This window comes from Lynx rufus, unplaced genomic scaffold (assembly GCF_022079265.1).
Source record: "Lynx rufus isolate CCGP_SWC_20201006 ecotype Redwood Valley unplaced genomic scaffold, mLynRuf1.p SCAF_1, whole genome shotgun sequence".
Lineage (NCBI taxonomy): Eukaryota > Metazoa > Chordata > Mammalia > Carnivora > Felidae > Lynx > Lynx rufus.
Genome location: NW_025814823.1, coordinates 190,663,950 through 190,682,163, shown reverse-complemented (window position 1 = coordinate 190,682,163; position 18,214 = coordinate 190,663,950). Strand labels below are relative to the sequence as shown.

The window sequence follows — 18,214 nt, the reverse complement described above, 5'->3', positions numbered from 1 at the left end:
TGTTCAGAGAGTGAAATGTAATAATCCCCCTGGACATTTAGAGGCACAGGTGCATCCACAAAGACCAGAGCACTTCGAAAGGTGAACATAGAAGAGACAGGCAAAAGAGATCCTCTCAGACCCCCTGCTCTACCTAGAAAGCTGTGACTCAGGGGCAAGTGAACCTGCAACCACAAGCTGTCTGACCTCCAAATTTCTCTGAACTCCAGAGAAAGTTATTCTAATTCTTTATAAATCTCAATGACATTAGGTTACTGCTGTTCACTTTGCTTTCATCTGTGTTGCAAATTAATATTAATGCACAAAACAGAACTGCTGGTGGAATGAACTCTTGCCCCCTTGCCTTTGTGCCCGTTGGACTTCAGGTCTCTTTATTAGTAGCCACTTTTTCAGGTCATCTTCTGCAAAATATAGACTAACTTTTAAAAAAATTCATCAATAGATAATACATTCACATACATTTTTTAAAAAAACAGTTACTAAATGTTATGAAATGGCCAACTCCCACCTTTATCCTAAGCCACAGCGCTTCAGTGCCTGAAAGCAACCGATATAATCAATTTCCTATCAGTTCTTCCAATGATACTTTATGCATACATATGTAAACACAACTCAGTATTCTTCTTGTCCTCCTTTTTATGCAATAGTAGCATACTCTATGTGACATACTTCTTAGCTTTTCTTTTGGTTGGTTAGCAATACTTCTTGAAGATCAAACCACACCTATATGCAAAGAGCTTCTTCATTCTTTTTTGTGGATGCATAATATTTCACTGAATGGATAAAAAGTTACCTTAATGATGGACATTCAGTCTGTTTCCAATTTTTTTTTTGTCATTGCAAATGACAAGGAATGAATAACCTCATCTTTATGTCACTTTCTGTATGTCTGTAACAGGTGATTTTGCCCATCTTTGGCAATGCTGGAAATTTTTTCATTTTCATAACTAGGGAGGGGAGTGCTACTGACATTTTTGGGTAGAGTCCAGCATGCTGCTAAGCCTTCTACAAGGCACAGGACAAACTCACAACAAAGGATTATCCAGCCTACGTTGTTAATAGTGCCAAGGTTGGGAAACCTTGGTCTATAGATAACATTTCCAGAAGTAGAATTGCTATGTCAAAGGATATTTGCATCTGTTATCTTATTGAACATAACCAAATTATTCTCCGTAGAGGTTGTGCCAATGAACATTCCCCAGGGCCATATGTAAGATGCTTGCTTTATCAAAACCTCACCAACACCATTACCATACGTTTTGATCTTTGCAAGTCTGACAGGTTTAAAAAATGGTATCTCGGTATCAATTATTTGCATTTCAGTTTTCATAGTAAGTTTGAGCCTTTTTTCCTATATTTAAGAACAATCTGTATTCCTTTTCCCATTTCTTTATAATGTTGTTAATATTTTCCTTAATAATTTGTAGGAGCTCTTTATTAGCTCAGCCCTTTGTGCAGACTGGTTTTGACCTATCTTTTCATTGTCAAGAGATTTGTATCCACCTGCCAATCATTCTGGAAATCTTATTCAAATCAATCCTATCAAGAGTTTTGTCATAGGGTTCACGCACAACACTTTCTGCTGCACACTTAGTCTAACCTGCTGTTCCTTCAATCAACCGGTTAACAAATATTCGTTGATCATCACCTCTGTGCTAGGGTTATTTTCTGAAATGTAGTGAGGTTGCTAATTTATATGCTTTGGCTACTGACTCTCCAATGTTTGAAAGGCATATAAAAAAATATACAGTTTCAAATTCATTAAAAATCTCAAATGGCCTATTCTGGAAAGAAGGGGGGTTTTGAAAAAGCATTCACAGGACAGAGACAAAATGTGCAGGGAACCTTGAGGATTTACTTCAGCACCCGCTTCTTGCTCTTGGTTTCTATATAAGTCCTTTTCTCTGCTCACTTTTGAAAACAAATTTAAACAAAAATGCTTTTGAAAGGCTAGGACCACTATATCTTTATCTAACATAAACGAGGCCTAGAAATTATTCCTGAAGTATTGCTTTACTTCTAAAATAAATATACCCCATAAAAGCCTGTGGAATCTATGAAGAAAATGGTTATCACCCAAGAAGATGAGAGGACCCGTCGTGAACTTGAACCTCCATGGATAAAGAAGAAAGAAGAGCAGGTGACAGGGGCTGCCTGGCTGCCACTGACTGCTAATGGGGTCAGGAGGCTACGAGGGCAAAAAGCTGCATCATTTTGCACACCCAGCATTCGACGTGTACCCCTCAGCCCTCTCCCACAGAAATCTGCAAAGTTGTAGTACAGGGTGGTGTTTTTAAATTTCTGACTGCTTTAAAATATTATTTTCACTTTTCTGCTTAGTAAATTTACATGCTCCCTGCAACAACTTCAAATATTACCAAAACATCACATTTACCCTGTCAAAGTCGGCTATAGTGCCACCCACGAGGGAGAGCCAGTGTCAGCAGGGTTCCTCCTTGTATTATTTGAGTTTTGCATTTCCTATTATGTATTTTATTATTTCTCTTTCCAAAAATGCGGTGAGGCTCCATCTTTTGCTCTACACCTGCTTTTTTCAGTTAATGTATACATTTTTGTTCCTCCATGTAGACCTCTTTGTTAACGGCTACAGGAGGGATGAACCATAACTAATTTAACCATTTGTCTATGGATGAATATTTAAGGTTCTCTAGGGGTTTTTTTATTGAAATAAATAAGGCCGTTATGAAATCCTTCTCCCTACATCTTGATACATTTTGAACAAATGTTCCTGTAGGATAAATCCTATAAGGAAAATGCGTTTGTTTATATTTTGTTTTTAAATATAACAAATACAAGTTCGTGGTACAAAAGTGAAAGAGTATAGAAAGATATGAGGTTGAAAGAAAGCTCTCTTCCTACTTCCAAACACCAGAACTGTTCCCACAAGTATTTGCTCTTAACAGTTTCTTGTGAGAAAGTCCACTCATACTTTTAAGAAAGATCCCAAATTTCCCTCTGGAAACTGTACAACAGTATAGTCCATTTTCTTTCTTTCTTTCTTTCTTTTTCTCTTTTCTTGCTTTTTCTTCCCTTTTAGGGTAAAAGCCTCACTTTTTTTTTCTCTTGGAGAGTCAGGGTGATACTACGAACAAGATGGACGACTTTAAGGGTAGCTAGAGAGTTTTCCCCACAGCACAACCAGCCTCATTAAAAACCACACTGTGAAAAGCTGAGGTGAGGAAAGCCAGTTGACTCTGGTTTAGCTATGACTAAAAGGTGTTACAGAAAAGAGGAAAGGAAAGAAGGCAGGTGTGGGATGGATCAGAGTTTCCTAACTTTAAGTCAGCCCAGGAGCCTCAAAATATGCTCCCTTAATTTCAGATTCTCCCAGAATTGCAAAGATTCATGGAGGTAGGTCCAGATGAAGACAGGTTGGGATGGGGGTGGGGAGGGGAGAGGAGCCAGCAACAGCGAATCACAAATTGCACTGGTGTTTTAGAAGAAACTGGTGTTTTCCATTGAGATACTAATGATCACATCTTTATTGGGTATTAGGCAACGTGCTGGGTGCCTTTCCACAGCTCAGGTCACAGTAACCCTGAGAGGCAGCTGTCAACAATCTCATTACACCTTAAGAACTAAAAGGACTAAGCCCAAAGAACTAAGCCAAGTTTGCCCTATGTTACTTGTCACTGCAGAGATTTCAAACCGTGGCGTTTGTGAGTTCTGAATCTCTGCTCTTCTCCCCTGCAGAGACAAAGGTACCCTTTGTCATAAAAGACAGAAAGCTGAGCTGGGAAACTGGGAGCAAATTCAGGGGCTACCTTGAGCATGTGTTGCAGAGAGGATGAAACTAAAACTCAGGAAGACCCCTCAAGTCAAGTTTAGAACTGGCATTCTGCTGTGGGGGAGGCACAGGGGAATAACCCTCAAATCAGTGACTTAAGTTTCATCTCACATGACATCAATTTTAATTTCAATGGTGTCATTGCGCCATTTCACATTTGTACAATATACTACACTCTGGAAGAGGCATTGAGCAAAATATTTGAAATGCCTTATTCAAATCATCACCAGTAAGACTTTCTAATCATAAAGAAACTCTGATAAAGACAGTATGTGGCTACTTTTACAGTGTGATTCAGGAAAGTCTTAGATGTCTCACTCCCCCCTTTGAAAAATATTCTCTCCCCTAATGCCCAAAATTCAATTATCAAAGCTCCTTCCTGGCCTCAGTTTCTAATATCTGTCCTAATCCAAACTCCTCTGAAACAAGCCAACCTTTAATCTATCAGTGAGTTAAACCTTTGGAGAATGACCATTTGAGGAAGGTTTTGACAGGCGAGTTTGAAGAAAAGCAGAAAGCAAAAGCCCTGGAAGAGGAAATGCAACACGGTCGGGAGACCAGGAAACAGGCCCCTTTTCATTTTGCAAATAATTTGATTTTACAGATAATTTGCAAATTAAATGACTCCAAAATGTCAAAATCACCAGTATCGCCAGTTAAAAATTAATGGTGGCTCCTGGTTACATATTTGCCCAAAAGAAAATCACTCCCAAAATGTAGACACAAGAGAACAAGGTCTTATTTGGGGGGGAAGCAAAGGAAAGGAAAGCAGGTAACTTAACTTGAGTGATTGGTTTGTTATGTGAATGAAGTTTATTTTGCTAGTAGGTTTATGTGGCTTTTTTATAAGTCCTCTAAGTTAGCCCAATGATTCAGGGACGATTATTATTCTCACTTTAAAAACAACAAGGCAATTGAGAAGTTGAGATACTTGCCTCAGATTGCACAGCTGGTCAGGCAGATGCAGGTCTACCGGACCTGAAAGTTCCAGTCGTCGCCCATTCTGCCTCTCCAAAGCAGAAATCTGAAGTTCTGCTGTTTTTTAGATACCTTTCTTAGGTATCAGACACATCGCGTCTCACTGTCGTACCTGCTGGACTAGCCAAACAGCCAAGGAGCCACTGTCATAGGAGTGAAGTGGAGGGAATTATTCTGAGGAAGCAGAGAATGTGCTCTCCCTCTCAAATCCAGCATAAGCATTGCACAACCAAATAGGGCACAGACAAATGTCTGCTGGGTCACAGTTTGGTGCATCGATCGTGCAATTGATTGTTCCCTGTGGGGAGTTCAGAGAATGAAAATCTCCTGTGGGAAGTTGGGGGAAGAGCAAGAGCCATGAAACACATTAGTTAAGCACTCAGGCTCTGGGGTCCTAGGCTTGGGCTTGTATCCTGCCCTCCTGCTTAGTAAGAGACTTGGCCTCTCTGAACCTCAATTTCCTCACATGCAAGGTGGGGCAATGATACTTTGCAGGATCGTGGGATTAAATTGGCTCTGGCCCGTTGAGTGCCCGAGGTATAAGAAGTGCTCAAAAATGTTCATTGTCCTTTCTTTTGGTTTTGTTCCCTGCCTCTCTCTTTGAAACTCACAATATAAAATTCTATTTTATACAATATATTAACATAAAAAGAAAGGGGATATAAAAGCTGCTGGCACAAGCTTGCCTTTGTGCAAATATGTGGGCACCAGCATCTTGTTGGATTCTGTTTGACACACGTCAGGTGTCCAGGGAGAAGCTTTGGAATATGAGGACACTGTAGCTTTGAACATGGCCGAGAAAAAAGACCAAGCCAAGTGAGGTCCTGCGACTTTCACCCCAAGTGATACAGATGGAATGACAAGAATGAGGGCAGGTTTTACTTGGTGTCTTTCTTTCCCTGATGGCTCTTATGTGGTTTCCTTGGAAGGGTTACCCTGGAATTTTTTCAGAAATAGCACAGTTGTTTGGGATGATTATAGGCAATCACCATTTCTCAGAGATGAAACTGTGTTTAGCTCACGGACCAGCTACTCCCCAGGACCCAGCTGGGGGGGATGCACAGCCGGTCTCTTGTTTTTCACATATCCGATCTTGAGAGATTTGAGGACAACTGACCTCAGGGCAGCCATTTAGGATGAAGAGTGAGTTTTGATGGTGAAATGTGAAATCCATTCCTACTGAAGAACAAACCTGACGGTCAGCTTACCTGACAGGCTGTTAAAACACAATGCCTCTTAAAATCCTTGTTTAAAGTCAATGAATATTAAGAGATCAAAGGATATAATGTAAGGTTAGAGGAGAACACTTTCTTGGGTATCTTGAAGCTGCACTGTCCGATAATGGGGCCAGACCCATGTGTGGCCACTGAGCACTTGAAATGTGGCAAGTCCAAATTGAGATGTGTTGTATAATACACGATTTCAAGGACTTAGCAAAAAAGTAATGTAGCTCATTAATTTTTTTATGTTGATCACACATTGAACGAATATTTTAGATATAATGAGGCAAACAAAATATGTTCTTAAAATTAATTTCATTGTTCCTTTTTTTGCTTTCTTTTAATGTGCTACTAGAAAACTTTAAGTTACGCGTATGGTTCACATTCTGCTATTATTAGGCAGCACTGCTTTAAAACTCGCACACAGAACTTTTATCCCTACTCACAACTCTGGTTAATACTTACCTCCACTTTGTACCCTGGTTATGATGATCCCAGGCTAGTAACAACCATTACATATCCAAAACTTTGCTACCCTGGGACTTTTGCTCTTGTTGTGAACTTTACATACGGTACTTACCACCACCCTCCCCACCAGACTTCATGTCTGGATCCGTTTTCAACTGTTTGATCTTTTCTCAAATGTCCTCTCTCCAGACAGGCCTCCCCTGTCCACAAGTTGGTCACCTCAACCTATTCCATTCTCTTTATAGCACTTGTTTCATTGCCTGCTTTCTCAACAAGACTGGGAGCTCCTTTACATAGTCTACCAAGTTCATCTATTTCCTGCTCTCAGAACAGCACCTAGTTTGTAGCTGGCTCCCCAGTAAATATTTCCTGAGTAGATAAATGCATTAGCCTTATACCTGACTGAGATTGTTTAAATTGTGTTTCAAAGTGGTGCCCTTTGTTCATATCATTCTGACTGAGCATCTGTTGTAGGCTTGTCGCTATGCCTTAAAAATTCGGTGATAGCTGTCCTGGTTTCTCTCTCAGGGAGCATAGGATTTAGTGGGTTCCAAGGACAAACACGTTTGCAAACAGAGTTGTCATATTACTGCCATGAGCTTTTTGTTGCATTTCATTATATATACTACTAAGGAAACAATGCAATAAAGGTCAAAAAACAAGATAACCTCAAAACTCAGCCTCCCTGTTTACCCATAGCAACAGAAGGTTGTTGAAAAGGTAACTCCCTTGTGCTCTTCTGTTTTTGAAAAACAGATTAACCATCGCCAACAACTATGATTATGGGCAGGACCAAGGCATGTATTTGTAGCTGTGGAAGACTCTAAATGAGAAGATATTTTGAGCCCAAAGGACACATGTTTTCAGAGGTTTTTAAGGGAAAACTGACCTTTTAATACATCCTTAGGTTACAAAAGCAAGCTGTAGACCACTATGTGAATCAGATGCTTGTTTTTGTTTGTATATATCCTATAAATGTGTGTGGGAAAGACAAATGCATTCCAAATGGTTAAACTTGGGTACCTCAAGGTTGTGGAGAAGAGTGGAATAATATGAGACTATAAATACTTTCTTAACATACTTCCATACTATTTTACACAGATAAGTTTTATACTTGAAGAATTAAGTATTTTTTAGAAAGAAAATTTAAAAAGAAGCACTGCAAAGCCTCCTTGTATTTGACAGAGGATACTTTTCACCTCTTGACTTTTTTTTTAATCTCACTTCTGTGCCTTAGCTGCTAAAGCAAAGGCCAGCAAACAGGCTGGGTAGCAAAAATTAGGAAGTACAGACTGAGCTCTCTTCTGGAGAATTTTACAATGTCATGACTCTCTTACCATAGTTAGGATTTCCTTAACCTCTTTAGTTGGGAGAGTACCCTTTATCAAGGGCATCTATTATAAGCCAAACAATTTGTTTACATACACCCATTTTATTCCCCAAATAATCTTTACAAGGTAGGCATTACTATCCTCACTTAGTGGATGTAAAAATTGAAGTACAGGAAGGTGAGATGTGTTGTCCAAGGTCACATTGCTAGTTAGAGGCTGAGCCAACTTTGCAGAGAAGGACTATAAAAACAACTAGAAAACAAGTAACAAGATGGCAATAAGTACATACCTATCAATAATAACTTAAATATAAATTGTCTAAATGCTCCAATCAAGACATAGGGGGACAGAATGGATAAAAAAATAAAACTCATCTGTATGCTGCCTACAACACTCACTTCAAAACCAAAGACACATAAAGACTGAAGGTGAAGGAATGAAAAAAGATATTCTATGCAAATGGACATGCACATACACAAAATTCCGGGGTAGCAATACTTACATTAGTCAAAATAAGACTTTAAAACAAAAATGGTAACAAGAGACAAAGCAGGACATTACACAATGATAAAGGAACCAACAATGAGCGAATATAACAATTGTAAATATCTATTTATTCAACATTGGAGCACCTAAATACATAAAGCAGTTGTTAATAGACATAAAGAGAGAAATTGACAGTAATACAATAATAGTTGGGGACCTTAGCATCCGACTTACATCAATGGATAGATCATCCAGACAGAAAATAAAGAAGAAAACAGAACTTAACTTTGAACCTAGCCCTTTCCAACTTTTGCTCAATTCACCACCATTTTTTACCTTTTTCTAAAAGATAAGGTATAACAAAGTATTTTGCAACAGTTCCATATCTGAATTAAATTCTATTCTCAATGGAAGCCTAATTCCAGGCACTTGAGAAAAGCTTCTGCTCCACAAAAACTTTTCCCTAACTAGCCTTCCTTGGAGCCTGATAGTTCACAATAGAATCTGTCCCATTGGGTAACATCTCCTGGAATCCACTTTCCAAGTACAAGGACCCTTAGAATTGAGTAAAATGTTTATAGCATCATTATAAGTCATGACTGTCACATGACCATAATGTAAATTAATTACCAAGGAAAGAAATCTAGCAAACTTCCAAGGAAATGAGACATGGGACCAGATGATGGGGCTGTGAAGAAGAGGTAGTTATAGAGCAGAGTCAGAAATGTCCTACAGAAGTGTCATTGTGGGATTGTGAATAAATAAAAGGGACCTGGAGAATCCATACGTAGAAAAGAAAGGTGCCACTGAGAGTATACATCACCATGCAGGACATGCCTGAATTCAACTACTGTGCTAATAAGGCACAAAACAGAGAAAACAGGCACATGTATAGTTGGTTTCCTATACTGCACTACCCACCCCAGCTACAAGTTCTACAAATGCCGCTGTTTGTCACAAGGTCACTGAGATATAAGGTGCCTTTGCTCAATGAGTTAAAATCAGTGACCCCATTAGAGACAATTAACAGGGCAGTTTCTCCCAGGAGTTGGCTCAGAGTGTCTCTCTTAGGCACTAAGGGCCAAGAAGTAACTTCTGGATACATGGGGGATTAGTTTACAAAGCTAACGGATCTTATCTATAGAGTAGTGGATTTCTACAACCAACCTGGACAAAAATATGGTCTTCTCTCTTTAAATGGAATGTGCTTCTTTTCCCCACAGAAAAAGCGCACATTGAAGGGCTCCATTGAACTCTCCCGAATCAAATGTGTTGAGATTGTGAAAAGTGACATTAGTATCCCATGCCACTATAAATATCCATTTCAGGTAAGTCCACTATGCCTGAGATTGCTAGTTTCCCATTCCTCGCATGATGGTTGAAAGTCTCAGTCATTGTAATAGAAGGTAGACCAGGAATGACTCTGATCTATAGTTAGGTCTTAGACTAAGCCAGAAGAAAGCTACTGTGTTCCTTCAATTATTGATTCACTCATCCCTCAAATCACAAAATTTTGAAAAGGTGTAATTCCTCATTTCTCTTTCTCTCATGTCTTCCCTGCCTCAACAGAAGTCCCAATTCTCTGCCCCTAGAGCAAAGAAAAAAACTGTCAAAGGCCCCAAGCCTAATACTCTTAAGTGCCATTTACTTATGATTTGGGTCAACAGATTGCAGCACTCGAGTATAATTGTTTGGAGGTTCTGGGACAAAAAGACTTAGATTTTACAATCTGAGAACTGTCTGGAGTTGTATTGTCCAATACAGTAGCCACTAGCTACAGGTGTATGTTTAATATTTAGATGTAAATTAAATTAACCAATATTGAAAATTCAGTTCCTGAGTCACACTAAGCCCACTGAATGGGTGAACATTTCACGTGTTCAATAGCTATGTTCTGGATAGCACAGATTATAGAATGTTTTCATCATTGCAAGAAGTTCTACTGGAAAGAGTTGGTAAAGGTTATCTCTGGTCTTTAGGTCATGACATTGTCCAAATTTTGGCATCACTCTTGGCATCTGTGACTCTGAAGGAGTGGATATCTCTTTGTACATTCTAGGGTACGGTTCCTCTTTGCCAATTTGAGGGGTAAATATCGCATTTTTAATGTGATACAGAAAAGGATTCTTTTCTTACTAGAAAGTTGACCTCTGTGAATTGAAATATTTAGTAATTGAAGTGAATAACATGTATTTTCCCGTCATTAAAATTCCAATTAAAAATGAGTTCATGAGAAAAAGCTGGTGAATTTCAAAGAAGATCTATAGTTTAGTTAATCATTTTGGACCAATGTCAACTTCCTGGTTTGGGAACTCTGCTATGGTTCTATAATCATTAGGGAGAGGTGGGTGGAAAGAACACAGGGATCCTGTACTATTTTTGGAACTTCTTGGGTGTCTTATATTATTTCAAAATAAGAAGCTTTTAAAGTCTCAATTGTAATTTTTTTCGTCTAGTATCTTACTCTTTCATATGACAGAAAGATCTTGTTAATCACTTAAAAATTAATATGAGAGGGGCTCCCGGGTGGCTGAGTCGGTTAAGCGTCTGACATCGGCTCAGATCATGATCTCACAGTTTGTGCTTTCCAGACCTGTGTTGGGCTCTGAGCTGACAGCTTGGAGCCTGGGGCCTGCTTCAGACTCTGTGTCTCCTTCTCGTTCTCTGTCTCTGCCTGTCCCCTTCTTGTGTTCTCTCTCTTTCTCAAAAATAAATAAATAAACATTTTTTTAAAAAAATTAGTATGAGAAATAAATATGCTGTCACATGGAGAGCTTTTCCTCCAGCTATTTTAATTTTTTTTTAATTTTTTTTTTCAACGTTTATTTATTTTTGGGACAGAGAGAGACAGAGCATGAACGGGGGAGGGGCAGAGAGAGAGGGAGACACAGAATCGGAAACAGGCTCCAGGCTCTGAGCCATCAGCCCCGAGCCTGACGCGGGGCTCGAACTCCCGGACCGCGAGATCGTGACCTGGCTGAAGTCGGACGCTTAACCGACTGCGCCACCCAGGCGCCCCTCCAGCTATTTTAATTTAGCAATTGCTTACCGGCAACATGGAATCTCAGACAAGTAGTCTGAACTGTGGAGTTTCACCCTGTGTGAATTCAAATATTTGGATAAAAAGGACACCAGTCCCCTAATTGCCCAGATGTTTGCCTTTATGATGACAAACACCTGAGGGCCCACTCTTGACCCAGTAAGCTAGATGGGCCTGCTATCAATCATCCTGCTCTCTGGGCGCACTGCTCATCTTGGACTCTGTGTACCTCCAGGTTGTGCATGACAATTACCTCCTGTATGTGTTTGCTCCAGACTGTGAGAGCCGACAGCGCTGGGTTCTGGCCCTTAAAGAAGGTAATAACTCCCCTATGTGAATCGGTCCCTGAGATCCCTTGATCCTCTAGCAGGCTTGGACTCCGTAGTAAGATCAAGGACAGCTGACGGTCAAATATTTCTCACTTTTGGTGTTGGTGTTGGATCCCAACTTTTCACCCTGAGTCCAAGAGGCAACTATCAGTACCATGTAGGGTCGAACAAATCCAGTCTACCACGTGTTTTTATAAAGCTCCAAGCTAAGGATGGTTTTTGTATTTTTAAATGGTCATATTTTAAAGGATTATAGAAGTACCTCCATAATATATCAATTTTGCCTGCTGCTGAACAAAACCTAAAATATTGACCATCTGGCCCTTTAAGAAAAAGTTTGCCAACTCCTGGTCTAGTGGGAATAATAAGAGGATGGGCCCTTGAGTTAGATGACCTGAGTTTGAATCCTGGCTCTGCCACTTACTAGCCATGTGTGCGTAGGCAACTGCCTCAGCTGCTCTGTGCTTCAGTTTCCCCATCTATAAAAAAGGAAAGGAGGAGAGAATGATAATAATAGTACCTGCCTCCAGAACTGCTGTGAGTAAAGCCCTCGGAACTAGCCTGGCCCATCGTTGGCACCCCATAAATGTTAGCTAACTTTAAAAGCTTTCAGATCATCAGGAACGGTATTTCTTAAGGCTCACCTTGTTGACAGCATAATTAGAACCAGCACAGCGTTTGGGTATACGTGACATGTGCAGCCAGTCTGCTAAGGTGAAAATCCCAGCTCTGCCAATTATTAGTATGTGACCTTGGGCAAGTTCCCTGACCTTCCAGTGTCTTCATTTCTACATCTACAAATTCTGACTTGTAATAATCAGACACAGGGTTATTGTGAGAAATAAATGAGTTAAGACACGGCAGACACTTAGAATGAAACGCAAAGAAAGAACTCAATTAGTAGTCCTGTTACTTAGCCTGAGGCCCTGGGTTTGCAGGAGAAGTGGGTTCAGATATTAATCTGTCTCTAAGTAGCTATTAGGACTAAGAATAAGCAAGCCATTTGGAATCTTGAGAGCCGTGATGCCTCTATCTGAAAATGAGAATAAAAATACAATTCTTATCTTCTTCCAAGGTTGTTGTCTCAAATAGGATATGAACAGACAAGAGCTGGGTAAGCTGGAGAATATTCTCAAGTCATGAGGCTCAGAATAAACACTGAGTAAAAAGTTATCAAAAGGACCCCAACTATGTTCATTGGCCATTCTCCCTCTGCGTAGGGGTTTACTCACAGGATATTAAAGCTGGAAGGAGCATTTGAGATGGTCTATCGAGTTCTCCACTTTTTATATTTCTTTTTTCTTTCAGCAGGAGAACCTCTTTTTTTTTTTTTTTAATCTTGCCAAAATCTAACTTTAAAGCCACAAATCTAGAAGGGATAAAAGCAAAATTCCTGTGGTTGAAGGGGGGAGAGATGAAGGGGCAGGAATCCCTCCCGCTCAGTCTTCCCATTGCCCCTTGGGCACTTCTGTGGGGCCCACTGATCCAGTCTAAGAATCTCATTGCACCGTGGGGAAAATGAGGCTCAGGTGAGGGTGTTGCCCAATCTAGGGACACACAATTAACCCAAGGTCAGACAAGAACCCAGACCTGATGATGACCACATCCAACACATACTCTTCCATAAATGTACATGCTTGGGCAAAAGGCTATTTTTCTGACTATTCCAGGTACTATTCACTCAGGCTCACACAGCAGGGTCCAATCTCAAGGAGTTGAGAAGTTGGTTGTCCTTGATAGAATAACCTGAAATAACTCTTCTGCTGGTGCCAATCTCTTTCAGAAACAAGGAACAATAACAGTTTGGTACCCATGTATCATCCTAACTTCTGGATGGATGGGAGGTGGAGGTGCTGTGCTCAGCTGGAGAAGCTCGCAGTGGGCTGTGCCCAGTACGATCCAACCAAGAATGGTAAGAGACTGGGAATTCCCTTTCTTCTTGTAAAATGACCGACCTCTCTAGCAGGAGGAAGTAAAAGCTCTCAGCTTCCCATCATCACGGGTGTCGAGGATTGAATACAAAATTCTGCATCTTCAGAACTGTTGGAGGGAAATCATCCGCCTCTAACACTAGTCTGTTGATCTGTTTCCACTTCAAACCTTATGTCTTTATAGCTCCTTGCTACTAAAAGTGTGGTCCTTGGACCAGTAGTGTCAACATCATCTGGAAGCTAGTTAGAAATGTAAATTCTCTGGCCCCATCCCAGGTGCCAGATCAAAATTTGTGTTTTAACAAGATACCCTGGAGATTTGTGTGCAAAGTAAGTTTGGGAAGCACTACTATATAACCCGCAAGTTAGAAAATGTGAATGGCGTGGTCTACTTAAATCTCAAGTTGTAGAGAAAGCCTCAAACGTATAGAATATTATTTATTTGTTACAGTAGCACCACGTCGCAGACGTTTAATTATACCAGCTCAACTTTATACACTTGGAGGGGAAGAAAGTAAAATCAAAAGCTGTCTATTGTACTCTGTGGCTTTTCACTGCGTCCCCTTCAAATTTGCCGTTTATCTCCATAACCTCAGAGAAAAGGAGGCCATGGCCTAAATACAAAATGAAAACAAAAGACATTGTTTCTGGTCCTTGGAGGTCCAAGGCTCTGGAACTCACGATCGGTGTGTAACTCGGTTTTCTCTTCTGTGATGGCTCTGGGACCTGACCTTTCAATGAAGTGCAACTTCACTTGCATGCACTTTTACACATGATGTGCTCGCATTCCTCACAGTCATCTGGGGTAGATGTGTGAGGTCACAGAAACAGAATGCCTTGAGCAGTTTGGAATGCTCAAGGTCACACAGGGAGAAGTGCTCTGTAAAGGCGTTGTTGAATAGGAATGATGGATTGTGTGAATTGATTTGCTTCCATTCTCCCCTCTTCTCAACCTCTCTTACCCTAGCCACCTTTTCTCATCTGTCAGTTTCTTTTTTGCACTAAAACCTACTACCCCGGATTGACAACCCAAGGCGGATGTGCTAAATGTAACCCATGGCTGGGTTTTCCGTGGCTTCCTGAGTCACAGCCCCTCTTAGTACCACTTTAAAAACCACCACCTCTCACCCTCCACCTTGGGAGAGAAAGTTTAAAGTTACCAATCCCATGGCCCCAAGGAACAATATATACCTAGTTTTAGAAGTCAGTGATCTTCGGCATTACCCTATGGTCTGTACTCATAAAGAGTATTTCATAAAAAAGAAACAGAAGGGTTTATATGGGTGGAATCCATCACAATAACAAGATGGCATGGGCTTTCCCCAGTGAGTGAAAGCCATTTCCAGAGCCAGAGATCTGGTCTCCAGATTCCTGCCAGCACTTGGCTGTGGGCTGTTGGATCAGTCACTCGGCCCCCAAGGGCCCTAATGTCCTCATCTCTCAAATGTTAGGGGAAGCTTTAGGGCTCCTAAGATGAAATAATCTCTAAGTCCCTTGTCAATTCTGAAATTCTTTTAATCTGTGTTTCCATTTTTCCATCTTCACCGTGCATTTTGCAGCTGTCCCTCTTCAGGGTACACAGCACTCCCCTCCACTGAGTGGTAGACATACGATTGAAGTGTGAGGAACATCTGAATGATGCACCAAGATGACAGTTGGAGAGAGCTGGTCATGCTGAACTCCTCCCACATGAACTCAGGCCTAACTGCCATACAGTCACTCTGCTAGTGGTCCTGCATTTGTGTTGCAACAATGGGGTTGTGGAAATCTCTTAGCACATTTGCTGGCACTTTCTTATCTCTCAATAAATGGCAACTGCACCTACTAGTCTTTTTTATTTGTGGACAGAAGAATATGAAGCTGAAATATAGCAGCATGTATGTGTATGTCTGGAAAACAGCAGAGGTGGTTGGGTAAAAAATGCACCCTGCTATACCCCATTCATTTCTGCAACCAGAATTGGCCCTGATGTCACTACATACCAACTTCACACAGAGGAAGAGGAAAGAAGGGGAGAGCAAGGCTGGAGGAAGAGATACCCTTGCAGAATGTTCAGGGCTGGAAGGAGACCAAGGCCACACAGCTCCTTCCCAGTGGAGCTAGGGTTAGAACATCAGTCTCTTGGTGCCCTGAGTTGAGTGTTGAATAGGAACCATGCTTCCTGTTACGCTTGTTTTCTTCCTCTCAGTTAATCACAAAGCCAAGTCAATACCCCACCCTGCCCGTGCTTAAAGTGTTAGCACAGGGGGTGGGGTCCCATGTCACTGTGTGGGTCTCCTCTACTCGCAATCCTGAGAGTTACTGTCCAACTCAGGCAGGGATCAACTTCATGCAATGAGTCAATCTCATGCAGAGATGAGGATCTCACCACCTATTTATGGAGCCTATTCCTGTCTTATCTCTAATTATTAAATAATCCTTGAACTGAGCACAAGCCTATGTGCTGCCTCCCATGCCACACATACTCCCAGATATTCGACCTTGGTCTATTGATTCTAGGCCTGACCTTTTCAGTGCCTCAAAGGAAAAATACTGAAGGACAGAGAGGAAGAGATGAAAGGAAGGCAAGAAGAAAAGAGACATAAAGAAGATAGGACAAAGGAGAAAAGAAGGTATAGAGGTATAGAGGAGAGGTAAAGCGACGGAGACATGGAGACACAAACAGAGAGAGAGAGAGAGGTGCTGAGTGTGTGTTGTTTGGAGAAGGCAGCAAGAACACATGCTCAGAAGTGTTAATGTAACTAAAAGTAGATTCCAGCCCTCCCAAAAAATAACTCAATGACCCCTCACCTCACCCACCCTCTCCCCAAGCCCACGGCTGCCTCAAGAAGCCAGTGACTCACTGTTACCCTGAGTCACCAATTCCCACTCCGGGGTTGAGCAGGTGGTAGGTGCCTTTGTGGAGGTCTCCTGGCCCACAGAGAAGGACACAAGCCTAATGCCTCTGTAGCAACCTTTGGATTAGGCTTTTCCTGGGAATACTAAATATGAACTTCTAGAAGTTTCTGGAATATTCTAGAAAATGAAATGGGGAACCAAGAGGCCAAAAGAGATTAAAAAAAAAAAAACTGGCTCTATAAGGCCGGTTTTCATTTCTCTGCGTCTTATCATCTCCTTCTTTCTTGGCTCTTTTCTTCTGTTGTTCTCCTAAGGGCTGCTTTTCTCTGAAAAGCCCCCTGACTTTTCACCTCCGGTTGGGCACATTCGGTTTCATACTCATTTTCTTTTTCTGTTTTTCTCATTTCAGCTTCAAAGAAGCCTCTTCCTCCTACTCCTGAAGACAACAGGGTGAGTGAGGATTCAAGCTCTGGGCATGATGGGCGCCCAGTGCTGCAACTGCCTGAATGCCATGTCCCCTTTGCATTTCCCCCCACCCCCAGATTTCTCATATCCTGGGCAAATACAGCAGGTTGTAGTAATTCAGCCGAAATGAACACCCTGGGTTTCTTGGACCTGTCTCATGGGTCAGTTTATGCAAAAGGACCACTTAGTTACTAAATCCTGAGTTCACTTTATTCACTCAACAAAAATTTATTGTACCAAACTGTGCATCCCCCCACCTGACCACTTTGGGGTACAATAACAGCTATCTATGAAAAATGATGTGTTTACTCCATACCTTAATTTTGATAATACTTTATATTTTTCTAAGTACTTCCATACTTTTACTATCTATTTCAAAGATATATATCTATATCTATATCTTTATGTGTGTGTGTGTGTGTACTTATATATACAGAGAAGGCCTCCTTCCCTCACTCTCCATTCTAGCCACTTCAGAGGGTTATAGTTTTATTCTCATTTTAAACCTTGGGACATCAAGTCCCAAGGGAGGTTTTGAGGCTTTTCCAAGGCCATTCAGCAACTTAGCAGGTAAGTTACTAGGCAGCAGAGCTTCTGAGATGGTGGGCTTTAATTCACATGGTGGTTCTCAAAGTGTGGTTCCTGGACCAGCAGAATCAGCCTCACCTGGTAGCTTATTAGAAATGCACTGTAGATTCTCAGGCCCCACCCACACCTACTATATTTATAACTCTGGGAGAGGGGCCCAGCCACCTGCAATTTAATAAACCTCCGGGTGATTCTGTGGCACACTGAAGTGGGAGAAACACTCCTCTAATCTACTGATTTACAAGACTTAGGTGATACCAAGCCCACTCTAGGGAAGCCAGCTCTGGTTTGCAGATGGTTTCGCCCATAGTCCCACCTATAGGGTGGAAGTAGGATCTAGGCTCAGAGTACTATTGTCCATTATTATTATAAGCAGGTTTCTTACCACATGAATGTCTAACGGGACATTCAAAAGTTTTACAGTATATGGGATACTGCAGAGATTTTTGCATTCTTGGCCCTCTGCCACTAAATGTTAGCAGCACTCCTAAACCTCTGTGACATTCAAATCGCCCCCAAAGCTGTCCAAGATGCCTCCTATAGAAACGTACCACTATGGTTTTTGAACCCTGCTCTGACCTTTCTTTTCATAGCAATTGATCAATCAGTTGGTCCTATAATGGGATGAATACCATGTCATATCCCTCCTTTATCTTCAGGTGCCCTTCAATTTAACTCCTTCCTCCATTAGCTCTTCAGGTGAAAACCTCAGTCCCAATTATTCTTATCTTC

The 18,214-nt window shown here is 41.2% G+C and overlaps 1 protein-coding gene across 1 annotated transcript in view; it reads left to right on the top strand.

The window, feature by feature from the left end:
• ITK (IL2 inducible T cell kinase) overlaps positions 1–18,214 on the top strand; it is a 58,440-nt gene that overhangs the window by 9,921 nt on the left and 30,305 nt on the right. Inside the window, exons 2-5 of the mRNA XM_047091959.1 lie at positions 9,515–9,619; positions 11,567–11,648; positions 13,444–13,572; positions 16,839–16,879. Coding sequence (XP_046947915.1) covers positions 9,515–9,619; positions 11,567–11,648; positions 13,444–13,572; positions 16,839–16,879 — 357 coding nt within the window. The remainder of the gene's footprint in view (positions 1–9,514; positions 9,620–11,566; positions 11,649–13,443; positions 13,573–16,838; positions 16,880–18,214) is intronic.